This window comes from Electrona antarctica (genome assembly GCF_951216825.1).
Source record: "Electrona antarctica genome assembly, chromosome: 13".
Classification (NCBI taxonomy): domain Eukaryota; kingdom Metazoa; phylum Chordata; class Actinopteri; order Myctophiformes; family Myctophidae; genus Electrona; species Electrona antarctica.
In genome coordinates, this window is record NC_136794.1 from 44,501,456 (window position 1) to 44,524,070 (window position 22,615).

At 40.1% G+C, this 22,615-nt stretch overlaps 2 protein-coding genes across 2 annotated transcripts; both read right to left on the bottom strand.

Annotated features, from left to right (window-relative positions):
* Window positions 1-893: 893 nt before the first annotated feature.
* On the bottom strand, window positions 894-9,008 carry LOC306935013 (uncharacterized protein; the record flags this gene model as incomplete). The annotated part of the gene is made up of 5 exons (XM_079517834.1): window positions 8,977-9,008; window positions 4,130-4,350; window positions 3,620-3,767; window positions 1,836-1,942; window positions 894-1,071 (listed from the first exon to the last, which is right to left on the bottom strand). Exons 2-5 carry the CDS (start codon window positions 4,339-4,341, stop codon window positions 894-896), a joined length of 645 nt encoding a protein of 214 aa, XP_079373960.1. The 5' UTR covers window positions 4,342-4,350; window positions 8,977-9,008.
* A 5,674-nt stretch (window positions 9,009-14,682) lies between these two features.
* LOC306935014 (uncharacterized protein) lies at window positions 14,683-22,615 on the bottom strand (the record flags this gene model as incomplete). The annotated part of the gene is made up of 6 exons (XM_079517835.1): window positions 14,683-14,860; window positions 15,490-15,596; window positions 21,171-21,318; window positions 21,719-21,939; window positions 22,031-22,191; window positions 22,318-22,615. The coding sequence occupies 6 exons, from the start codon at window positions 22,613-22,615 to the stop codon at window positions 14,683-14,685; spliced, it is 1,113 nt and encodes a 370-aa protein (XP_079373961.1).

Below are 22,615 nucleotides of genomic sequence, written 5' to 3' on the forward strand. Positions count from 1 at the left end.
AGCCCAGGGAGGTGCACGGATGCAAGCCTCCAGAACTGTTCAAATGAGTCTCTCTTATACAAAATGAAGAAGCACAAATACATTGGAGGTGTGGTCAGTGGACAAGACTAAACATGGGTCTTGGGTAAGAATAGGTCATTTTGACAGACAATCAACAGGTGGAAGCCTTGCTCCAGGCAGTGTAGTATTTTCTGCCACTACAGCGTCCATGCGTTTTCTCTCGTATGCTATTGGTCAATATAACCAGTTATAACCCTTTGGTTGGTAATACAAAAATAAAGTCTCAATTCAATGTCAATCAATGTTGTACATATTAAATCAATAGACCGTATTAAATTAAATCAATCTCTTCATCTGTAAACAATCATATGAATTTAGCAGCTTTCAATCAATCATGTCATAAAACTATCTATGTAACGGGTCCAGGGGTGGCCAGTGGCCACACACATTCTTTTAACTTGATATCTACTTTTAAAATGACCAGTCCAGCTCTTCAAGATCTAACCACCAAAACAAATATTATCCCATTGGTAAAAATATGTAAAAAAAAATATACCTGAACAACGGAGCTGGCGTTACACTGAATAATGCATTTTATGAACTGCACAATAATGTGAAGACATTTAGGGCTGGATATGAGCCTATAGACCCAAGGCAGAGTACTTATGAATAGTCTGTGTGGACGTGTGGAGGCAAGTGGAGTGCTGGTAAGCTCCATCCTAGCAGACACACACACCACGTCCACCATATTCCGATTTTGGTTTAGTGGGATGAGGAGTTTTGTGATTTTTGTTATATATATATTTCGAGGAATGTCATGTGTTCTACCTACACAGCCTTTGTGATCTACTGGTCTGGTAGATCGCAATCTACCTTTTGGGCAACGCATTAAGTTACGACAGGGAGAGTTTGCCCAGGGTGTCGTCCAGGCTGTGATTTGTGGACTTTGCCGGATAGAAATCTTCCAGGGTGATCCGTGTGTTCCAGCCTTGGTTCAGAGTGAACTTGTAGACACTTACGATGAGAGCAGGAAACATCTCCATCAGGTCAATGTCAGCAGCAGCCCCAGCACTGTAAACACACACAGCAGTGACCACTGAACAGAGACAGAGTACAGCCATATATACACTCAGTTCAAAAGGCACAGCACCAATAAGAAGTCCTTGTGGCCTTGTTTCCATTTAGGCCCTATGTGCAATCAATTCATAGACATGACATGAAGGGGGACCGCATGTAATTCAGACAGGGCATTAGTCCGACATGTGTCCGCATGTCAGACTGGTGTCTGCTCCCGTGCTTGCGGTTATATGGTTAGGTTAGGAGATGAGGTGGGTTGTCATTTTGTCGGACCAATGACTAGTCTGAACAACATGAAGAGTATCAACACAATTCAATATCATCACAGGAAGAATGAACACTGTAGGCCTACCGTATGTACAGGAGGAAAAGGAACGGGGGAGGGTTATTTCCTCTCCCTAAATGTGATGATGAACACACTGACTTCTGTCTACTCTACTGTTACTGCTGCTTTATAGAGCACAGAACACACTCAGATCTGTCCGACTGGATCCACAATGATTCCACACCCAGAGAAGTGATAACACTTTAGGTAATACAAATGGAACATAGAATTTGACTTAAAGAACCATTTTTGTACGGCGCACTTTACTACTTATTTCGATGGAAAAATAGCCAATAATGCACTTTTACACAAAATAACACCTGGACCTCTTTGGTGGGGACGTAACAGCTACAAATAAAGGTAAGAAAGCCTTCTAGTAAAATTATTTTTAGCTGCACCACTTTGTGTTTTGTTGTGATCAAATTCAACGTACTGGTGCTGATGGAGATTGCGTATGAAGCGCAGCAGTCCAAACACATCATCATGGTAGGGAAACCTCCTCCTCCTGTTGTCCATCTCCTCAAACACCTCCTGTGGCAACTGGAAAAACACACAACTTCAACATGAAACGGACCTGTTGTCTAATATACACACACATACACACCTGAACCCTACATGATTTAGTCTCTAATGGACACACCTGAACCCCACATGATTTAGTCTCTAATGGACACACCTGAACCCCACATGATTTAGTCTCTAATGGACACACCTGAACCCCACATGATTTAGTCTAATGGACACACCTGAACCCCACATGATTTAGTCTAATGGACACACCTGAACCCCACATGATTTTGTCTAATGGACATATATGTGATCAAATTTGACTGAGGGACTGCCATTGGACTTTTTTTAATTCTCGATTTTTCATGTCATATGAAAGCAGGGAATCATAGGTTCAAATTGAGTTTTGGAGATATGGCTTATAGAGTAATGTCTTGCAGAAAACAGTGAGTTGAGAAAACAGGCTTGAAAGGTTCACTACTGTGGTCTCTAACATTACACCTAGCTACATGTTTTAGCATTTATTTCATATTTACATTTTCAGCTCTGACACTTATTTCAGACATGCTCTAGTATATGTGAAGTGTCTGCCTGTGCTATTAAGTCATTTTGGATTAAGAAAAAAGTTTTTCTCCTCTGGTGAAAAGCTGGAGTTTGCGCGATGGCAGGCTCTCAGTCAAATCTGGTCACATATGTGGAAATATATATGTGCATATTATACACAGTAGTCTAATAGACTACACTAGTATACATATGATTTAGTCTAATGGACTACATTATACACATTATTTAGTCTAATGGACTACAGTGTATGATTTAGTCTAATAGACTACAGTATACACATGATTTAGTCTAATGGACTACATTATACACATGATTTAGTCTAATGGACTACAGTGTATGATTTAGTCTAATAGACTACAGTATACATATGATTTAGTCTAATAGACTACATTATACACATGATTTAGTCTAATGGACTACAGTGTATGATTTAGTCTAATAGACTACAGTATACATATGATTTAGTCTAATAGACTACATTATACACATGATTTAGTCTAATGGACTACATTATACATATGATTTAGTCTAATGGACTACATTATACATATGATTTAGTCTAATAGACTACAGTATACATATGATTTAGTCTGAAAAAACACCTCTTCAGACCGTAGCATTTGCCCTAGCCTTGACAACCTTACAGGCGTATATATGCAAAGGCTCAACTCATGTAACTTAGATAGCATTTTATATAGACATAGCACTATATAGTATATATATATGCATAGTTTAATTATATAGATATTCCACTGTTAGGTTCTTAGCTTACATATGATTCATGATGACTATTTTTATGTATATGATGTATTACCATGTTTTTTGTTCTTGCTTAATGTATGTCGCTCTGGATTAGGAGCGTCTGATAAATGCCTACATTGTAAATTGTAATGGCCATATATGTGTATATTATACAGATTTAGTGTAATGGACATATATGTGTATATTATACAGATTTAGTGTAATGGACATATATGTGTATATTATACAGATTTAGTGTAATGGATATGTATTTTATACAGATTTAGTGTAATGGACATATATGTGTATTTTATACAGATTTAGTGTAATGGACATATATGTGTATTTTATACAGATTTAGTGTAATGGACATATATGTGTATATTATGAACATGATTTAATCACCTTGTGTTCCATGGTGTGTTTCCATGTGCTGAACAGTCCCTCCTCAGCACACTGGTTCCACACAGCCATGACGTTGTGGCGCTCAGGGTTTTCATAGTGCTTGTCGATTTCCTTCTCATTCGCAACCTTTTGCAGGAAATCAATTATCCTGGAAGAATTTACAAAACAAAGACATATTGTGCAAAAAAGAAAACATGTTGGTAGAAAACTTACTGTTGGATCAAAAGGTTTACTTTAAAACCATGTTTGGGGCATGATATTATTGTCAGAAAAAAATAATCAATAGCCAAATTAGCCTGATCTACAAGCTCCAAACGTGTTGTGACCCGTTGTGAGCTGGTAGATGTGCTATTTATTTAATTTGCACTGTTGAAACCAGAGCTTGAGAGAATAAAATGAGCTGTGGTTGTGATTATGCCATGATATGAAGTATTGATTAAAGCTACTACTACTACTACTACTACTACTACTACTACTACTGTATGGAACATATGTACTTATTTCTAGTACGTTTTGTTTGTCCAGAAGTATGGATGAGCCAAGCATTCCTCCACTTTAGGTCTTTTCTTTGGGTCTTCATGGATCATCCTCTCGATGAGATCCTTGGCAACCACATCCTGAACGTGATCCAGGTTGTAGATTCCATCGTAGATGTTGGTTTCACATCTAAAGTCATCACCGAAGGGATGGTGTCCTCCAGAAAGGATGTAATACATCAACATCCCAGCCACCTGACAAAAGGAGCATGGAAATTAATTGTATCATTTTTATATTGTTCTCATGTATTTAATTGTTCTCAGTCAGATTTTCCTTTTTATTAACCTGGATATCAGCACTTCTTTTAGCAATATCACTGTGAGCAGGTATCGTCTCCTTTGCCTTCCAGCATCTCGTTCCTGCATTGATTGTGTGGAGGGTTGTTCGTCCTTCCTGCAATCGTCGGCTTATTCCAAAATCTGCTAATCTTGCTTTATTTTTAACATCTATAAAGCAAATTGGGTAGATCAATACAATAAACAGTGTTTACTATTGATGGAAATTACATGAATTGTATGTTGTTTCATTCTCTGAAACTGTAGGATATGCTCTTAATCTATTCTGTATCTTACCAATCAAGACATTCTGGGGCTTGATATCCCGGTGGAGAATTTGAGGATACTGACAATGAAGAACATTTAAGCTATTGAGAACCTGCTTTGCAAGACCCTTCATTTCACCAAGGCTGTCTTCAGTGAAGTTACATTTAATGTATTCTTCCAGTGTGTATTCACATAACTGAAGACCAAGGTATCCAAAGTGCTCATCCTCTGCAAAGTCGACATATCGTACAATCGAAGGATCATCAAGCTCTGGAAGACGTAAAAATCCTTCCTCATTCTTCAGCACATCACAGTTGGATATGGGCATTCTCTTAACTGCAACTTCAGTGCCGTCATGTCTTAACCCCAAGAAGACCTCGGTTCCATCACTTCCCTTTGCAATGCGGAATTCATTATCTTTCACAAACACAAGACTCCCAACTTTGATCACTTTACTTTCATCTATGTCTGCAAGCTTCTCTAACTGTTGCTTCCATCTTTGACTGATTGGGTGCCATTTCCGTGGTTTTGATGACACACTGGCTATGGGATTGATAGGTTGTGCTTTTGGTGACACACTGGCTACGGGGTGGATAGGTTGTGGTGTTGGTGACACACTGGCTTCGGGGTGGATAGGTTGTGGTTTTGGTGACACACTGGCTTCGGGGTGGATAGGTTGTGGTTTTGGTGACACACTGGCTGCGGGGTGAATTGGTTGTGGTGTTAGTGACACACTTGCTACGGGGTGGATAGGTTGTGGTTTTGGTGACCCACTGGCTACGGGGTGGATTGGTTGTGGTGTTGGTGACACACTGGCTACGGGGTGGATAGGTTGTGGTGTTGGTGACACACTGGCTACGGGGTGGATAGGTTGTGGTTGTGGTGACACACTGGCTACGGGGTGGATAGGTTGTGGTTGTGGTGACACACTGGCTACGGGGTGGATAGGTTGTGGTTGTGGTGACACACTGGCTACGGGGTGGATAGGTTGTGGTTGTGGTGACACACTGGCTACGGGGTGGATAGGTTGTGGTGTTGGTGACACACTGGCTACGGGGTGGATAGGTTGTGGTGTTGGTGACACACTGGCTACGGGGTGGATAGGTTGTGGTTGTGGTGACACACTGGCTACGGGGTGGATAGGTTGTGGTTTTGGTGACACACTGGCTACGGGGTGGATTGGTTGTGGTGTTGGTGACACGCTGGCTACGGGGTGGATAGGTTGTGGTTTTGGTGACACACTGGCTATGGGGTGGAAAGGTTGTGGTTTTGGTGACACACTGGCTACGGGGTGGATAGGTTGTGGTGTTGGTGACACACTGGCTACGGGGTGGATAGGTTGTGGTGTTGGTGACACACTGGCTACGGGGTGGATAGGTTGTGGTGTTGGTGACACACTGGCTACGGGGTGGATAGGTTGTGGTGTTGGTGACACACTGGCTACGGGGTGGATAGGTTGTGGTTGTGGTGACACACTGGCTACGGGGTGGATTGGTTGCACAACAGGAACCGTTGTTGGCTCATCTGCATCAACATGAACTTCATCTTTCAGGTCCTCTTGCTTTATTTTTTTTATCCTTCTCTTCTTCTTTTTGGTTCCTGACAGCTCTGTGTTGGCAGTTGTGGAAACATCACGCTCTGAGCTTGCCTTTTTTAGGCACTTGTTCAGTTTTTCCACTCTGTCATCCATGCACAATTCTGCATAATATGCAATTATATCCTCAGGCACATGATCTATTCCCACTGATGCAAAGATGTCAGTGGCATGTTCACATGGAAGCAGGTTTGCCAGTATGCCATATGTATCCATTCTCACGTCAAGGGGGTGCTCTTTCTTCACAAAAGGAACAATCGTTGTGACAAATGTAACCATGAGGTTCTGATTCCAGTCATCTTTAACTTTAGTTTTTTGTGCGATCAAATATAGTGTCATCAGAACTCTATGCTGTATTTCAGGAAATTGAGTGCTTGTGGAAAGGAGTTTCAGCAGCTTGGGGATCATAGACAGTGATACCTCACTGGGTATCTCTTTCATTGCGCTGAAAACTATAGATACACGTTTAACAACTGAACCCAGTATGCATACATCGACATTTTTTGAAAGAAGCTTGTCTGCATTTTCAATGTAGAAGTTCACCTTGTCATTGTCCATCAACCACTTAAGACTTCTCTGACGATACTCTTCTTCTTCTGGTCCGGTAACAGAAAAGAGTATCATGTCAATCATGGTCAGATGGTTCTGAGGATTCTCCTCCAGCATGTAACGATCAAACGTGCTGAAAACTTCTGTTGGTGTTTTCTGTTTTACAGCAATATACATGTCTATACCATGTTTTATTTTAGAATAATAGTCACCGTCGCTCAATGAAAGCTCATGCATCATGTCAGATATTTGTAAATTTAAAATAACATGAGCAGGATGTTCATCAAAGATTGGTCCTATGATCCCTCCAGCTTTGACTAGGACTTTCACAATATCACCTCTCTTACTGATTGCAGCAACCTGAACTGGTGTCATAGAGCGGGGAACATTTGTTCTGACATTTGGTTGTGCTCCTGCTTTAATCAGTTTGTGCACAAAATCAAGTGGTGTTTTGTAATAAGAGGCATAATGCAGAGGGGTCCAGTGCTTCGTGGAGAACATATCTGGGTTTGCACGCTCTTTCAGAACGAATGCAAAAATGTCCTCCTTGTGAAATGCCACAGCAGCACTTAAAGGACATATATGACTGTTGAGCTCTTTGCATGGGTAAAGGCCATTGATGTCTTTGCCTCGGATTGATTTCTTGAACTTCTTGAGGTCGCCACTCATAATGAGCTGTATTATGGGATGTGTTTCTGTTGGGACAGATGCGGTCCCTGGTGGAACCTCTCGGAGCTCATTATTCATGCTCTGTGCTACCGGATCCATTTCTTTGCTTCAGAATAGCTGTGGGTGGACGAAGAAAAAAGTGTTCAATACATTTATTCAAACATGTATTATGTATTTAACTGAAGAAAGGTTCCGTTTTAGAAATGTAAGGTTGCTGTGTAATCATTGGTTGAAAGAAAGTAAGTACATTTACTCAAGTACTGAATACCATTTTGAGGCACTTGTTTCAATACTTTATACTTCTACTCCACTACATCAGAGCCAAATGTATTTACTGAGTTACTTATAGAGTTCACATTGTGAGCTTGTAGAACGTTTGAAAGATGTTTGACAAAAAAAACCTTTTGAAATGAGACATTCTGCAAGTACATTTTGATGACAATACATCTGTACTTTTGCTTGAATACAATTTCCAATACATGACTTATTACTTTCTTAGTAAGTATTTATTCATTGTAGTAAAAACCTTTCCACCCTGTATGTAATTGTTAAGGTTTAGGGCCGAAGGTCGCAGTTAACTATGAAACCTTGTGCTTTTTGTCACGTCACTCACAATCCCCATACATTTTTGTCACTAATTTTGTCACGTCACTCACAATGATACCTGTCCATTCACTGATACCTGTCCTTTTAAACTCAGACGGGCCTGCCCCAAAGTTATTTGTGCAGCCGCAGGTATATGGCAACAGGCCCTATACCTGGGCCCTCATCAAACCCTGTACATTCAAGACACTGCCACCGCTGCCACCCTTAGATCTCCATATATGGAGCTGACCTGTTCTGACATTCCATATGTTGATCTGACCTCATCAAACCCTGTACACTCAAGACACGCTCCATATATGGCCAGTACACGCGACCTCACCCTTTAGGGCAAGGTTGCTTCTCGCCCCCAGGCGTCTTACTGGTCTTTTGAAGTTGTACTTGAATTAAAATCACACCCGTGTGAACTGAGTGGTGCAACTCCCCTCTCCCCCTGACCCCCCCCCCCACCTCTCTCTCTGTCATTAGCAGGCAACAGTGCAGCACTATCTCTCTCTCTCTCTGTTTCTGGCACAACAGCGCCACTTTTGCCCCTACTGGTACTCATAGTCACATAGTCACATACTGTAGGTGAACCAACACACGGACATTGCTGTTCCTTGGAGTGGTTGCACCACTCAAAAATATGTATCAGACCTGTCATAGTCACTCAAACCATTTGAGATATACAGTACAAAAATATTTTTCTTGTTCTGATGGTAGGAAGGAAGGGGTTAAGTAAGGACGAGTGGAAACATGATTTCACAAATCAGCTCATACCATACAGTATCTGAGACATGAACATTTTTGCAAAAATATGTTCATAATAAACAAATACAAGTCAAACCAACAGCTTTAAGAATAAGGTGGTACATTTAACTTACAGTTTCTGGGTATAATCTTGACAACACGACTCTTTCAAATCCACATGAACCAGATCTGTCTGTTGACTCACAACTTCATGAAAACAATGTTACTTACAGTAGTAGGACTTCCCACTTCCTCTTCCTTCTCTCTCTCTCTCTCTCTCTCTCTCTCTCTCTCTATCTCTTCTCTTCTAACTTTCACTATCCAGTAAACTAAGCTTGAATTCCCATGAAATAGAAAGTATGAAAAGTGTGTGTGTGTGTGTGTGTGTGTGTGTGTGTGTGTGTGTGTGTGTGTGTGTGTGTGTGTGTGTGTGTGTGTGTGTGTGTGTGTGTGTGTGTGTGTGTGTGTGTGTGTGTGTGTGGCGTGGGTTGAAAGCGGCCAATCAGAGGCTGTCATGTGCCCTGACACGTGACACCATCCAGATGTGAACATAGAGCATTACACACACACCACACAGCATGCTGGAACTGAACAGTCTCTCTGCTTCTCTTCTCTCACTCTCCAGACAAGCTAAAAGAAAACACAACATCCTGCTACGGATTTATAGTCTTCAGTTCCACAAAATAATGATGTCTGATGAAGATCTAAACGCTGGAAACGTTGCCTTGTGAATTCATTTGATAGAGCTACAATATCCAGAGTGTGGTTATTTTAACTTTTCATTGTTCTTTGTTAGAGAGCTACAATATCCAGAGTGTGGATATTTTAACTTTTCATTGTTCTTTGTTATAGAGCTACAATATCCAGAGTGTGGATATTTTAACTTTTCATTGTTCTTTGTTAGAGAGCTACAATCCAGAATGTGGATATTTTAACTGTTGTTCTTTGCATTGTTGTCCAGCACCTGGACGGCAGTGGCTCAGCGTAGAGGTTCAAGGTTCAAGTTTATTTAGTGTCCCCGAAGGGCAAATTGGGTTGCAGCATAGACAGTACATTAAACAATGAAACAACAAATATAACAAACAGTACACATAGCAGATACCTAAAGTGCACATTAACCATTAAAGTGCAAGCGTTAAAGTGCTATGCAATAAGTGCACGTTGGCCATAGAACATGCATGTGCATACGCACAAGACCAATACAGTGCTCATCATAAGGTTCAGCAGCATTCAGTGTGCAAATAGAGACGGGACAAAGGAATATTTGTGCCTGGTGTGAGTGGCCGGTAGAGCAGCCAGATTTGAACCCTGAGGACCCCAGGTTTGATCCCTGTGGGCTCCCCCGATGGAAGTGTCCTTGAGCAAGACTCTCAACCCCTAATTTAACCCGATGTGCAGGGTTGGTGCCTTGCATGGTTTCCTCTGTCGCGCGTGTGCGTGCGTGTGTGCGTGCGTGCGTGCGTGCGTGCGTGCGTGCGTGCGTGCGTGCGTGCGTGCGTGCGTGCGTGCGTGCGTGCGTGTGTGCGTCGATGCGTGTACTGTACGTGCGTGCATGCGGTCCGTCATTTATTTAAATGTTTGGATGTGCTACGTTTGCCGTTTGGTATACTGTATTTGGGTTTAGCACTCCAATGAGAACCATTGCTCACAACCTATTTTTCTCATTTAATTGTTTTTGAACACTTGGTGGCTTCATATTGACACTGGGTGTGTAATCAGAGGGTCACACACAGGTGCACTGATCAGATGGATGGACCAACAGGACCAATCAGGTTGGAGACAGACAGACAGACAGACAGACAGACAGACAGACAGACAGACAGACAGACAGACAGACAGACAGACAGACAGGAGGATAGAGAACTGATACTCGTATGTTCCTTCATTCATTTAAACTGCTCAACAAACTGGACCTCCATTATGTCATGTCTCTGTGTCCTGCTGCGTCCTCCTCTGTTCTTGTCTGCACAACATCTAAACACCAGTGGAGAAACCCACCCAAAGCTCAACAACAATGCTGTGGTTTCACTGTATACTTTGTTTTAAAGCAGACGGCTCAGATATTCTAATAGTATATGTTTTAATAATTCTACTAAATAACTGAACTCTCCTTGTATCCCTGCTGCTTTGGCATCATTGTTTCCTTCAACAGAATAACAGATGCTACTTTACTATGCAGATTACTCAATAATCTAATTGTTTCTCGACCACAAATGTACAGAAAGGTACTTAGATATCAGGTCGTTAGATAAACACTAGGTTCCTTGTTTAGCTGCTATCCTATAGTTTATTTGAGGCACTATATTGTTCTCTGCATTCTATTTACCACTAGTACGTTACTATATTTACCTTGTTTATTGACTACAGTTCATGTTCACTTATTCTGATTTATTACTTCCAAGTGTCTGCTATATGGTTAAATTGTAATTGAATTGGACATTGTTCTTAAAACATGAAATAGTTTCCATAATAACCATGCAACAACATAATACTGACTGATTGAAGTGACTTTCTATTCAGTAAAAATGCATAAAGCTCAGATGATCTAATGTTATTTACTATTAATAGCAGACAAAACATCCACTGGAACAAAATCAGTGATTTCTCTTTTCTATTACTGGGTTCCAATTCTTGTGTGAGCCAGCAGATGGCGCTACAGGCCACACTGAGGAAATAGATCATCTGCAATGTTTTATTATGACTTTATACATTTACTCATAATCACTGGTGGAAGGTAACTAAGTACATTTACTCAACTACTGTACTTAGGTATCTTTCTGATGAATTGAAAATGAAGGACCCTGTTGTAAACAAGTCGTAGCAGTTCTTGTATTGACTGGTTTTCGTTTGAAAGCTTGTACCCATTCTACATACTGTGAGATAAAACAAATAAATAAAAAGCTAGAGTACTCAACAGGCCCGGAAATGAAGGCCCGGCCCTATACCTGGGTCCACATCAAACCCTGTACAGTCAAGAGAATGTCCCCGCTGCCACCCTTAGATCTCCATGTATGGAGCTGACCTGTTATGATATTATGTTGATCTGACCTCATCAAACCCTGTACACTCAAGACATGCTCCTATTATTATTTTATATTTTTTTATTTTATTTTTTAATAATGATAAAAAAGTAAATGTTGGACGTACTGTAGGCCTATAGCAGGTTTCCATCAGAGTAAATGTGTTGGACGTACTGTAGCCTATAGCAGGTTTCCATCAGTAAATGTGTTGGACGTACTGTAGCCTATAGCAGGTTTCCATCAGAGTAAATGTGTTGGACGTACTGTAGCCTATAGCAGGTTTCCATCAGAGTAAATGTGTTGGACGTACTGCAGGCCTATAGCAGGTTTCCATCAGAGTAAATGTGTTGGACGTACTGCAGGCCTATAGCAGGTTTCCATCAGAGTAAATGTGTTGGACGTACTGTAGCCTATAGCAGGTTTCCATCAGAGTAAATGTGTTGGACGTACTGTAGCCTATAGCAGGTTTCCATCAGAGTAAATGTGTTGGACGTACTGTAGCCTATAGCAGGTTTCCATCAGAGTAAATGTGTTGGACGTACTGCAGGCCTATAGCAGGTTTCCATCAGAGTAAATGTGTTGGACATACTGTAGCCTATAGCAGGTTTCCATCAGAGTAAATGTGTTGGACATACTGTAGCCTATAGCAGGTTTCCATCAGAGTAAATGTGTTGGACGTACTGTAGCCTATAGCAGGTTTCCATCAGAGTAAATGTGTTGGACGTACTGTAGCCTATAGCAGGTTTCCATCAGAGTAAATATGTTGGACGTACTGTAGCCTATAGCAGGTTTCCATCAGAGTAAATGTGTTGGACGTACTGTAGCCTATAGCAGGTTTCCATCAGAGTAAATATGTTGGACGTACTGTAGCCTATAGCAGGTTTCCATCAGAGTAAATATGTTGGACGTACTGTAGCCTATAGCAGGTTTCCATCAGAGTAAATGTGTTGGACGTACTGTAGCCTATAGCAGGTTTCCATCAGAGTAAATATGTTGGACGTACTGTAGCCTATAGCAGGTTTCCATCAGAGTAAATATGTTGGACGTACTGTAGCCTATAGCAGGTTTCCATCAGAGTAAATATGTTGGACGTACTGTAGCCTATAGCAGGTTTCCATCAGAGTAAATATGTTGGACGTACTGTAGCCTATAGCAGGTTTCCATCAGAGTAAATATGTTGGACGTACTGTAGCCTATAGCAGGTTTCCATCAGAGTAAATGTGTTGGACGTACTGTAGCCTATAGCAGGTTTCCATCAGAGTAAATATGTTGGACGTACTGTAGCCTATAGCAGGTTTCCATCAGAGTAAATGTGTTGGACGTACTGTAGCCTATAGCAGGTTTCCATCAGAGTAAATATGTTGGACGTACTGTAGCCTATAGCAGGTTTCCATCAGAGTAAATGTTGGACGTACTGTAGCCTATAGCAGGTTTCCATCAGAGTAAATGTGTTGGACGTACTGTAGCCTATAGCAGGTTTCCATCAGACAGCGTTCATATTTAATGTAGAGCATAATGACACACAGTGTTTCCCAAACTGTGGGTCGGGACCCATTTGTGGGTCACAGACACATTTCTATGGGTCACACAACTAGAGTAAAAGAATCCCATTTTATTTCCCTACATTTAAATTAAAAATATGTTTTTAAATTAAAAAAAAGTTAAAAAACAAAAAAGCAATATAGCCTACATTTTAAAACAAACTAACAAACACGTCTAATAAATTCCATAAATAAAATAATAATAATAATAATTAAGAAGTAGTGAAAATAGCTGATCTACAAGCGTGCAACGCTGCGCGAAGAAACGCGTTGCACTCTTGTAGATCTGCTATTTTCACTATACGGGTCCCGGGACAAACACTTTAGGGTCTCAACCTGTGAACCTCTGATCTGTATTACAGAGAGATATATGTACACAACGTTAGTTATATTTCATATCATTCTGCTCTGCATGACAGACAGTGAAGACAGAGAGATATCTGTACACAACGTTAGTTATATTTTATATCATTCTTTATTTAATTCAATGCTGTACATATACAGTAAATGTGCTTCTAAGATTAGCCATATAAAAACAACACATTTCATTAAAGGCACAAAATTGTACAGAAATTATGTTTTGGCATCATTTGGCTTCCATGCGTTTTCTCTCGTATGCTATTGGTCAATATAACCAGTTATAACCCTTTGGTTGGTAATACAAAAATAAAGTCTCAATTCAATGTCAATCAATGTTGTACATATTAAATCAATAGACCGTATTGAATTAAATCAATCTCTTCATCTGTAAACAATCATATGAATTTAGCAGCTTTCAATCAATCATGTCATAAAACTATCTATGTAACGGGTCCAGGGGTGGCCAGTGGCCACACACATTTTTTTAACTTGATATCTACTTTTAAAATGACCAGTCCAGCTCTTCAAGATCTACCCACCAAAACAAATATTATCCCATTGCTAAAAATATGTAAAAAAATATACCTGAACAACGGAGCTTGCGTTACACTGAATAATGCATTTTATTAACTGTACAATAATGTGAAGACATTGAGGGCTGGATATGAGCCTATAGACCCAAGGCAGAGTACTTATGAATAGTCTGTGTGGAAGTGTGGAGGCAAGTGGAGTGCTGGTAAGCTCCATCCTAGCAGACACACACACCACGTCCACCATATTCCGATTTTGGTTTAGTGGGATGAGGAGTTTTGTGATTTTTGTTATATATATATTTCGAGGAATGTCATGTGTTCTACCTACACAGCCTTTGTGATCTACTGGTCTGGTAGATCGCGATCTACCTTATGGGCAATGCAAGTTACGACAGGGAGAGTTTGCCCAGGGTGTCGTCCAGGCTGTGATTTGTGGACTTTGCTGGATAGAAATCTTCCAGGGTGATCCGTGTGTTCCAGCCTTGGTTCAGAGTGAACTTGTAGACACTTACGATGAGAGCAGGAAACATCTCCATCAGGTCAATGTCAGCAGCAGCCCCAGCACTGTAAACACACACAGCAGTGACCACTGAACAGAGACAGAGTACAGCCATATATACACTCAGTTCAAAAGGCACAGCACCAATAAGAAGTCCTTGCAGTCTTGTTTCCATTTAGGCCCTATGTGCAATCATCAATTCATAGACATGACATGAAGGGGGACAGCATGTAATTCAGACATGCGTCCGCATGTCGGACTAGCGTCTGCTCCCTTTATTTGTAGTTGTTACGTCCACACCAAAGAGGTCCAAGTGTTATTTTGTGCAAAAGCGTATTATTGGTGATTTGCCCTACCATAATCCCTAAATGAATTGCATTGAATTGCATTGAATTGAATGGGGTGTTGTCCTAATATTTTTATTTTATATATCCTCTCTTCATAATGTAAATAGTATCCCAAGCGGCGCACTTTACTACTTATTTCGATGGAAATAAGCTAATTAGCACAAAAACCCAACCCCCATTGAGGACTTATGGTAGGGGAAATAGCCAATAATGCACTTTTGCACAAAATAACACCTGGACCTCTTTGGTGGGGACGTAACAGCTACAAATAAAGGTAAGAAAGCCTTCTAGTAAAATTATTTTTAGCTGCACCACTTTGTGTTTTGTTGTGATCAAATTCAACGTACTGGTGCTGATGGAGATTGCGTATGAAGCGCAGCAGTCCAAACACATCATCATGGTAGGGAAACCTCTTCCTCCTGTTGTCCATCTCCTCAAACACCTCCTGTGGCAACTGGAAAAACACACAACTTCAACATGAAACAGACCTGTTGTCTAATATACACACACATACACACCTGAACCCTACATGATTTAGTCTCTAATGCAGGGCCGCGGGAAGATGTTTACAGTAGCGTTCAGTAGGGGGTTCAGTAGGGGGTGCGCGCGCGCTAGCGCGCGCCGCAAAATGCGCGTGCACGGGCCTCATGCACGCGCATTTTCGCGCAATTTCACGCAGAAAAGTGGCTTTTACTTTCCCTCTCCACACGCATGAGCAAACTGACACAGGCAATTAACCAGGATAAGGTGCTGATACTGTGATACAGCATATTTATTAAGCCTAGTAACAGAAATATGTTTTAATTAAAATTATTATTATTTTCCCCCTCCCGTCCGAGGGGGGGCTGTGCCTGGGGGGAGGGGGTTGTTAAGGAAATTATGAGGTCCCATCATTGGCAATCAGCAGAGGGAGGTGAAGGCACGACACAGCACAAGGAGTCCGGCATATGGTCATCATCGTTCTTTATTCATCGTTCTTATCATCTCAGTACAGCAGAATCGTAGCATGGTTGCTCATCGTCGTACAGTCAAAAGTGAAGCATCACCCCGTTCCTCCCCCAAGTTGTTCCTTTCCCTCCCCTTTATTTCCCAACCACACACCCCCAAATTGACAGTCAGTGACAGGTGTTTTATTCAAATACAACAGGACATGGACAGATAATAACAGGTGGTGTTACAACATCTCCGTTCATGGTGTTGTTCATGGTGTTTGCTGACAGACAGGAAACTACTCTAAATGGGATAACAGAGATGCTATACAAAATGTTCATATAAGGATCTGCGCTAAAGATAAAGGTGACACACAAATAAGTATACCTTTGCTGACAGCATGGAGGAGTCAAGTCAGCTGTTAGATTGACAGGAAGACTGCTCTAAATGGGATATTTACACAAATACATGTATGAGACCTCCTTGTCGACAGTAACTTGGAGATGACAGCTGTCAGATTGACAGCTGCATGAATTAGACTGAGCACATTTGTGAAGGAAGGGACTTAATGGAATAGATCAATACACAATAATGTATATTATATGTATCGATCTATTTGGCATTCTAATAATTCCATTACAATTCCATCGCTTTCCATTTGGAAATGTGATCATATCAATTTCCATGGCCCAGGCGATTTTTAGAATGACAAATATTGATGATTAAAACTGTATGGCTAGATTCATGTTTGATGACAGTGGTCAGATAAAGAAGGCTTCGCTATTTATTCATTATTTTTCTTCACGTCTAAGAACTTTTACAAATTACACTTCTAAGAAATTTAAAAATTACTGGACACATCTAGAATCAAGGAAAAACACATCTATAGTTAAATTAGAAGATATTAAACACATCTAGTTAAATTTAGGAAGATACGCACATCTAGAAAGATCTTGTAGATCTGCTAATTTTAGAAAAGGTAGTTATTTCTTGCTCCGTTCCTAATACTATTTGTTGGTAAAGTATAATTCCACACTACACGTACCTATAATAGTTTAGTTAAGAACAAAATTAACTGAAATGATTAAACTTACAATTAAGGTAGGATTTACGTTCAAATGGAAAGAATTAAAATGGATTCTATTAGGATAGAATTTAAACACTCAACAATTAAAATAATTGAATATGGCCACTGTTAGTCCCCCTCTCAGGCTGTTTTCCACACCCGAAAATAAATAAATAAATAAACTGACCGTGACCAAATCCTGTAGTTTAGGCTCTCTGCTACTTTTAACTCAGTCACCCACAAACACACAAATACCTTTCCTCCCCCCCCCATTCTGCTAGCTGGACAGAGAAAGAGAGAGAGAAAGGAAGGCTGTAAATCAGACATTTGTTTTTTTCCAATATCGAATTAATTCAAATTAAACTGTTGCTAATGTGAACAAGGTGAGGTTTTCTCTGTCTAAATATTATCTCCATTCGTTCAACATTTTCTGTATTATATTACTTAAGTTAGCGTTAAATAAATATTGACGAGGGACTGTCACCAGCTCGGAGTATTTACCATACACTTTCAAATATTGACGAGGGACTGTCACCAGCTCGGAGTATTTAAGAGAAAGGAACTATTTAACTTTCGTAAGCTCTAGTAAATACCAGAATAATTGACAGGAGATAAAATAATATTAGACGTTTAACCTTGTTAAACCATCATAAATGATTGATTTCACACTATTGATTTTAACACCTTGAAACACTCACTTTTGAATAATTACTTAGATCCATATTAATTTATTTGCAAAACTATAAATGTATTCCTTTTAACTAACCCACACATAGGCTGTACCAATGACCCCTCCCCCTCTTGCCATTTTGGGGACGGGGTGTTAAATGAGGAGTTCCTTTAGTACAGTATATGTGCGTGGAAATGAATTCCAATATCTTATCATCCTATTTTAGGATTTTCTAACATTGTTGTTCTTGCCTACACTTTTACAAATTTTAGATTGGAGTCTAGTTAGATTAAAATTTAGATTAGATTTTTAGTAGTTTATCAAAACTTTTGTAGTTCACTACTTGCACATGTAAGACTAAATAGATTAAATCACATAGGGTAAATTACAAACTAAAGATCTAGTTATTTTCAATTGTATTTACCCTTTCGTAGTTTGTTTTCTTTAGCCAAAATTGATTTGCTGGCCCGTCGTTGCTGTGCGGCGTAATACAGCAGCATGGTTCAGTGGACACCAACGTTTCATATGACCTGTCTGGCCGCAGTAATAGCACAAGTCCTCTCCCATGTGGCGTGCGTGGTTTAGTTGCCGTCTTCTTCTGTCCTTCCTTTCCTGGAGTACAGCCTCAACCCTGGCTCGGGTATGTACTTGTCCTCTCACTGGTCGGCTGTGGTATGGTCCTGGGTTGCCAGGCTGGTTACGCCAGGCTTCCCACGGCGGTGGGTGTTGTCTTGGTCTTGGGGTAGGCTCGCTGATGTGGTCTAGCTGGAAGCTGCTCAGTTGATTGGTTATTTCTTTTCCTCTGTGTTTGGTCATTTGAAAATCTGGTTCTGGCTGGTCTCTGTTGTGGTTGCGGTCGGCATAATAGTTGTTGTTTGGTAGGGACACGTGGAGTTGTGTGTCTCTTCTTTGGTCGTTGTAGTAGCTATCATCTTCATCGTTGACAGGAATGGTGTTGGCTGCGCTGGCTTCATCGTTGTAGTTGGTTGTTTCGGCGTAGTTGGCTTGGTCCGGGTGGTTGGTTGTGTTGGCGTGTAGTAGTAACACCGCAGTTTGAAGTTCTTGTTCCAGGAGTGTCACCCGTGACTCTGCCTGGTCCATTAGCTTTTTCTGGTCCTCTAGTTGGAGTCGAAGTATCGCCTCCCTTTGCTGTGCGTCGCTCATTTCTTGTCGAAGTCTCTTTCGGCTCTGCTTTGCCCCCATCTTTAAAATTGTCGGGTTTTTTTGTACCAAGTACTCATCTATGGTGAAGACAAGATATCGACCCTGCTCGCAGCGCCATTTGTTAAGGAAATTATGAGGTCCCATCATTGGCAATCAGCAGAGGGAGGTGAAGGCACGACACAGCACAAGGAGTCCGGCATATGGTCATCATCGTTCTTTATTCATCGTTCTTATCATCTCAGTACAGCAGAATCGTAGCATGGTTGCTCATCGTCGTACAGTCAAAAGTGAAGCATCACCCCGTTCCTCCCCCAAGTTGTTCCTTTCCCTCCCCTTTATTTCCCAACCACACACCCCCAAATTGACAGTCAGTGACAGGTGTTTTATTCAAATACAAGACAGATAATAACAGGTGGTGTTACAACATCTCCGTTCATGGTGTTGTTCATGGTGTTTGCTGACAGACAGGAAACTACTCTAAATGGGATAACAGAGATGCTATACAAAATGTTCATATAAGGATCTGCGCTAAAGATAAAGGTGACACACAAATAAGTATACCTTTGCTGACAGCATGGAGGAGTCAAGTCAGCTGTTAGATTGACAGGAAGACTGCTCTAAATGGGATATTTACACAAATACATGTATGAGACCTCCTTGTCGACAGTAACTTGGAGATGACAGCTGTCAGATTGACAGCTGCATGAATTAGACTGAGCACATTTGTGAAGGAAGGGACTTAATGGAATAGATCAATACACAATAATGTATATTATATGTATCGATCTATTTGGCATTCTAATAATTCCATTACAGGGTGCTCCAGCCACCCCAGCACCCCTACTTCCCTCAGCCATGCTCTAATGGACACACCTGAACCCCACATGATTTAGTCTCTAATGGACACACCTGAACCCCACATGATTTAGTCTCTAATGGACACAAAGACACACCTGAACCCCACATGATTTAGTCTCTAATGGACACACCTGAACCCTACATTATTTAGTCTCTAATGGGCATATATGTGGACATATATGCATATTATACACAGTTACCACATTGTTACACCCCTATACACATGATTTAGTCTAATGGCCTACATTATACACATGATTTAGTCTAATGGCCTGCAGTATACATATGATTTAGTCTAATAGACTACATTATACATATGATTTAGTCTAATGGCCTACAGTATACATATGATTTAGTCGAATGGACTACATTATACACATGATTTAGTCTAATGGACTACATTATACATATGATTTAGTCTAATATACTACAGTATGTATGATTTAGTCTAATAGACTACAGTATGTATGATTTAGTCTAATAGACTACAGTATGTATGATTTAGTCTAATGGACTACAGTATGTATGATTTAGTCTAATGGACTACATTATACATATGATTTAGTCTAATGGACTACATTATACATATGATTTAGTCTAATAGACTACAGTATGTATGATTTAGTCTAATAGACTACAGTATGTATGATTTAGTCTAATGGACTACAGTATGTATGATTTAGTCTAATGGACTACAGTATGTATGATTTAGTCTAATGGACTACATTATACATATGATTTAGTCTAATGGACTACATTATACACATGATTTAGTCTAATGGACTACAGTATACACATGATTTAGTCTAATGGACTACATTATACACATGATTTAGTCTGAAAACACACCTCTTCAGACCGTAGCACTTGCACTAGCCTTGACAACCTTACAGGCGTAACTCCTAACTTAGATATCATTTTATATAGACATAGCACTATATAGTATATATATGCATAGTTTAATTATATAGATATTCCACTGTTAGGTTCTTAGCTTACATATGATTCATGATGACTATTTTTATGTATATGATGTATTACCATGTTTTTTGTTCTTGCTTAATGTATGTCGCTCTGGATTAAGAGCGTCTGATAAATGCCTAAATTGTAATGGACATATATGTGTATATTATACACATGATTTAGTGTAATGGACATATATGTGTATTTTATACAGATTTAGTGTAATGGACATATATGTGTATTTCATACAGATTTAGTGTAATGGACATATATGTGTATTTTATACAGATTTAGTGTAATGGACATATATGTGTATTTGATACAGATTTAGTGTAATGGACATATGTGTAAGTATATTATGAACATGATTTAGTCACCTTGTGTTTCATGGTGTGTTTCCATGTGCTGAACAGTCCCTCCTCAGCACACTGGTTCCACACAGCCATGACGTTGTGGCGCTCAGGGTTTTCATAGTGCTTGTCGATTTCCTTCTCATTCGCAATCTTTTGCAGGAAATCAATTCTCCTGGAAGAATTTACAAAACAAAGACATATTGTGCAAAAAAGAAAACATCATGTTGGTAGAAAACTTACTGTTGGATCAAAAGGTTTACTTTAAAACCATGTTTGGGGCATGATATTATTGGCAGAAAAAAGAATCAATAGCCAAATTAGCTGATCTACAAGCTCCAAACGTGTTGTGACCCGTTGTGAGCTTGTAGATGTGCTATTTATTTAATTTGCACTGTTGAAACCAGAGCTTAAGAGAATAAAATGAGCTGTGGTTGTGATTATGCCATGATATGAAGTATTGATTAAAGCTACTACTACTACTACTACTACTACTACTACTACTACTACTACTACTACTACTACTACTACTACTACTGTATGTGTAATGGAACATATGTACATATTTCTAGTACGTTTTGTTTGTCCAGAAGTAGGGATGAGCCAAGCATTCCTCCACTTTAGGTCTTTTCTTTGGGTCTTCATGGATCATCCTCTCGATGAGATCCTTGGCAACCACATCCTGAACGTGATCCAGGTTGTAGATTCCATCGTAGATGTTGGTTTCACATCTAAAGTCATCACCGAAGGGATGGTGTCCTCCAGATAGGATGTAATACATCAACATCCCAGCCACCTGACAAAAGGAGCATGGAAATGAATTGCATCATTTTTATATTGTTCTCATTTATTTAATTGTTCTCAGTCAGATTTTCCTTTTTATTAACCTGGATATCAGCACTTCTTTTAGCAATATCACTGTGAGCAGGTATCGTCTCCTTTGCCTTCCAGCATCTCGTTCCTGCATTGCTTGTGTGGAGGGTTGTTCGTCCTTCCTGCAATCGTCGGCTTATTCCAAAATCTGCTAATCTTGCTTTATTTTTAACATCTATAAAGCAAATTGGGTAGATCAATACAATAAACAGTGTTTACTATTGATGGAAATTACATGAATTGTATGTTGTTTCATTCTCTGAAACTGTAGGATATGCTCTTAATCTATTCTGTATCTTACCAATCAAGACATTCTGGGGCTTGATATCCCGGTGGAGAATTTGAGGATACTGACAATGAAGAACATTTAAGCTATTGAGAACCTGCTTTGCAAGACCCTTCATTTCACCAAGGCTGTCTTCAGTGAAGTTACATTTAATGTATTCTTCCAGTGTGTATTCACATAACTGAAGACCAAGGTATCCATAGTGCTCATCCTCTGCAAAGTCGACATATCGTACAATCGAAGGATCATCAAGCTCTGGAAGACGTAAAAATCCTTCCTCATTCTTCAGCACATCACAGTTGTATATGGGCAT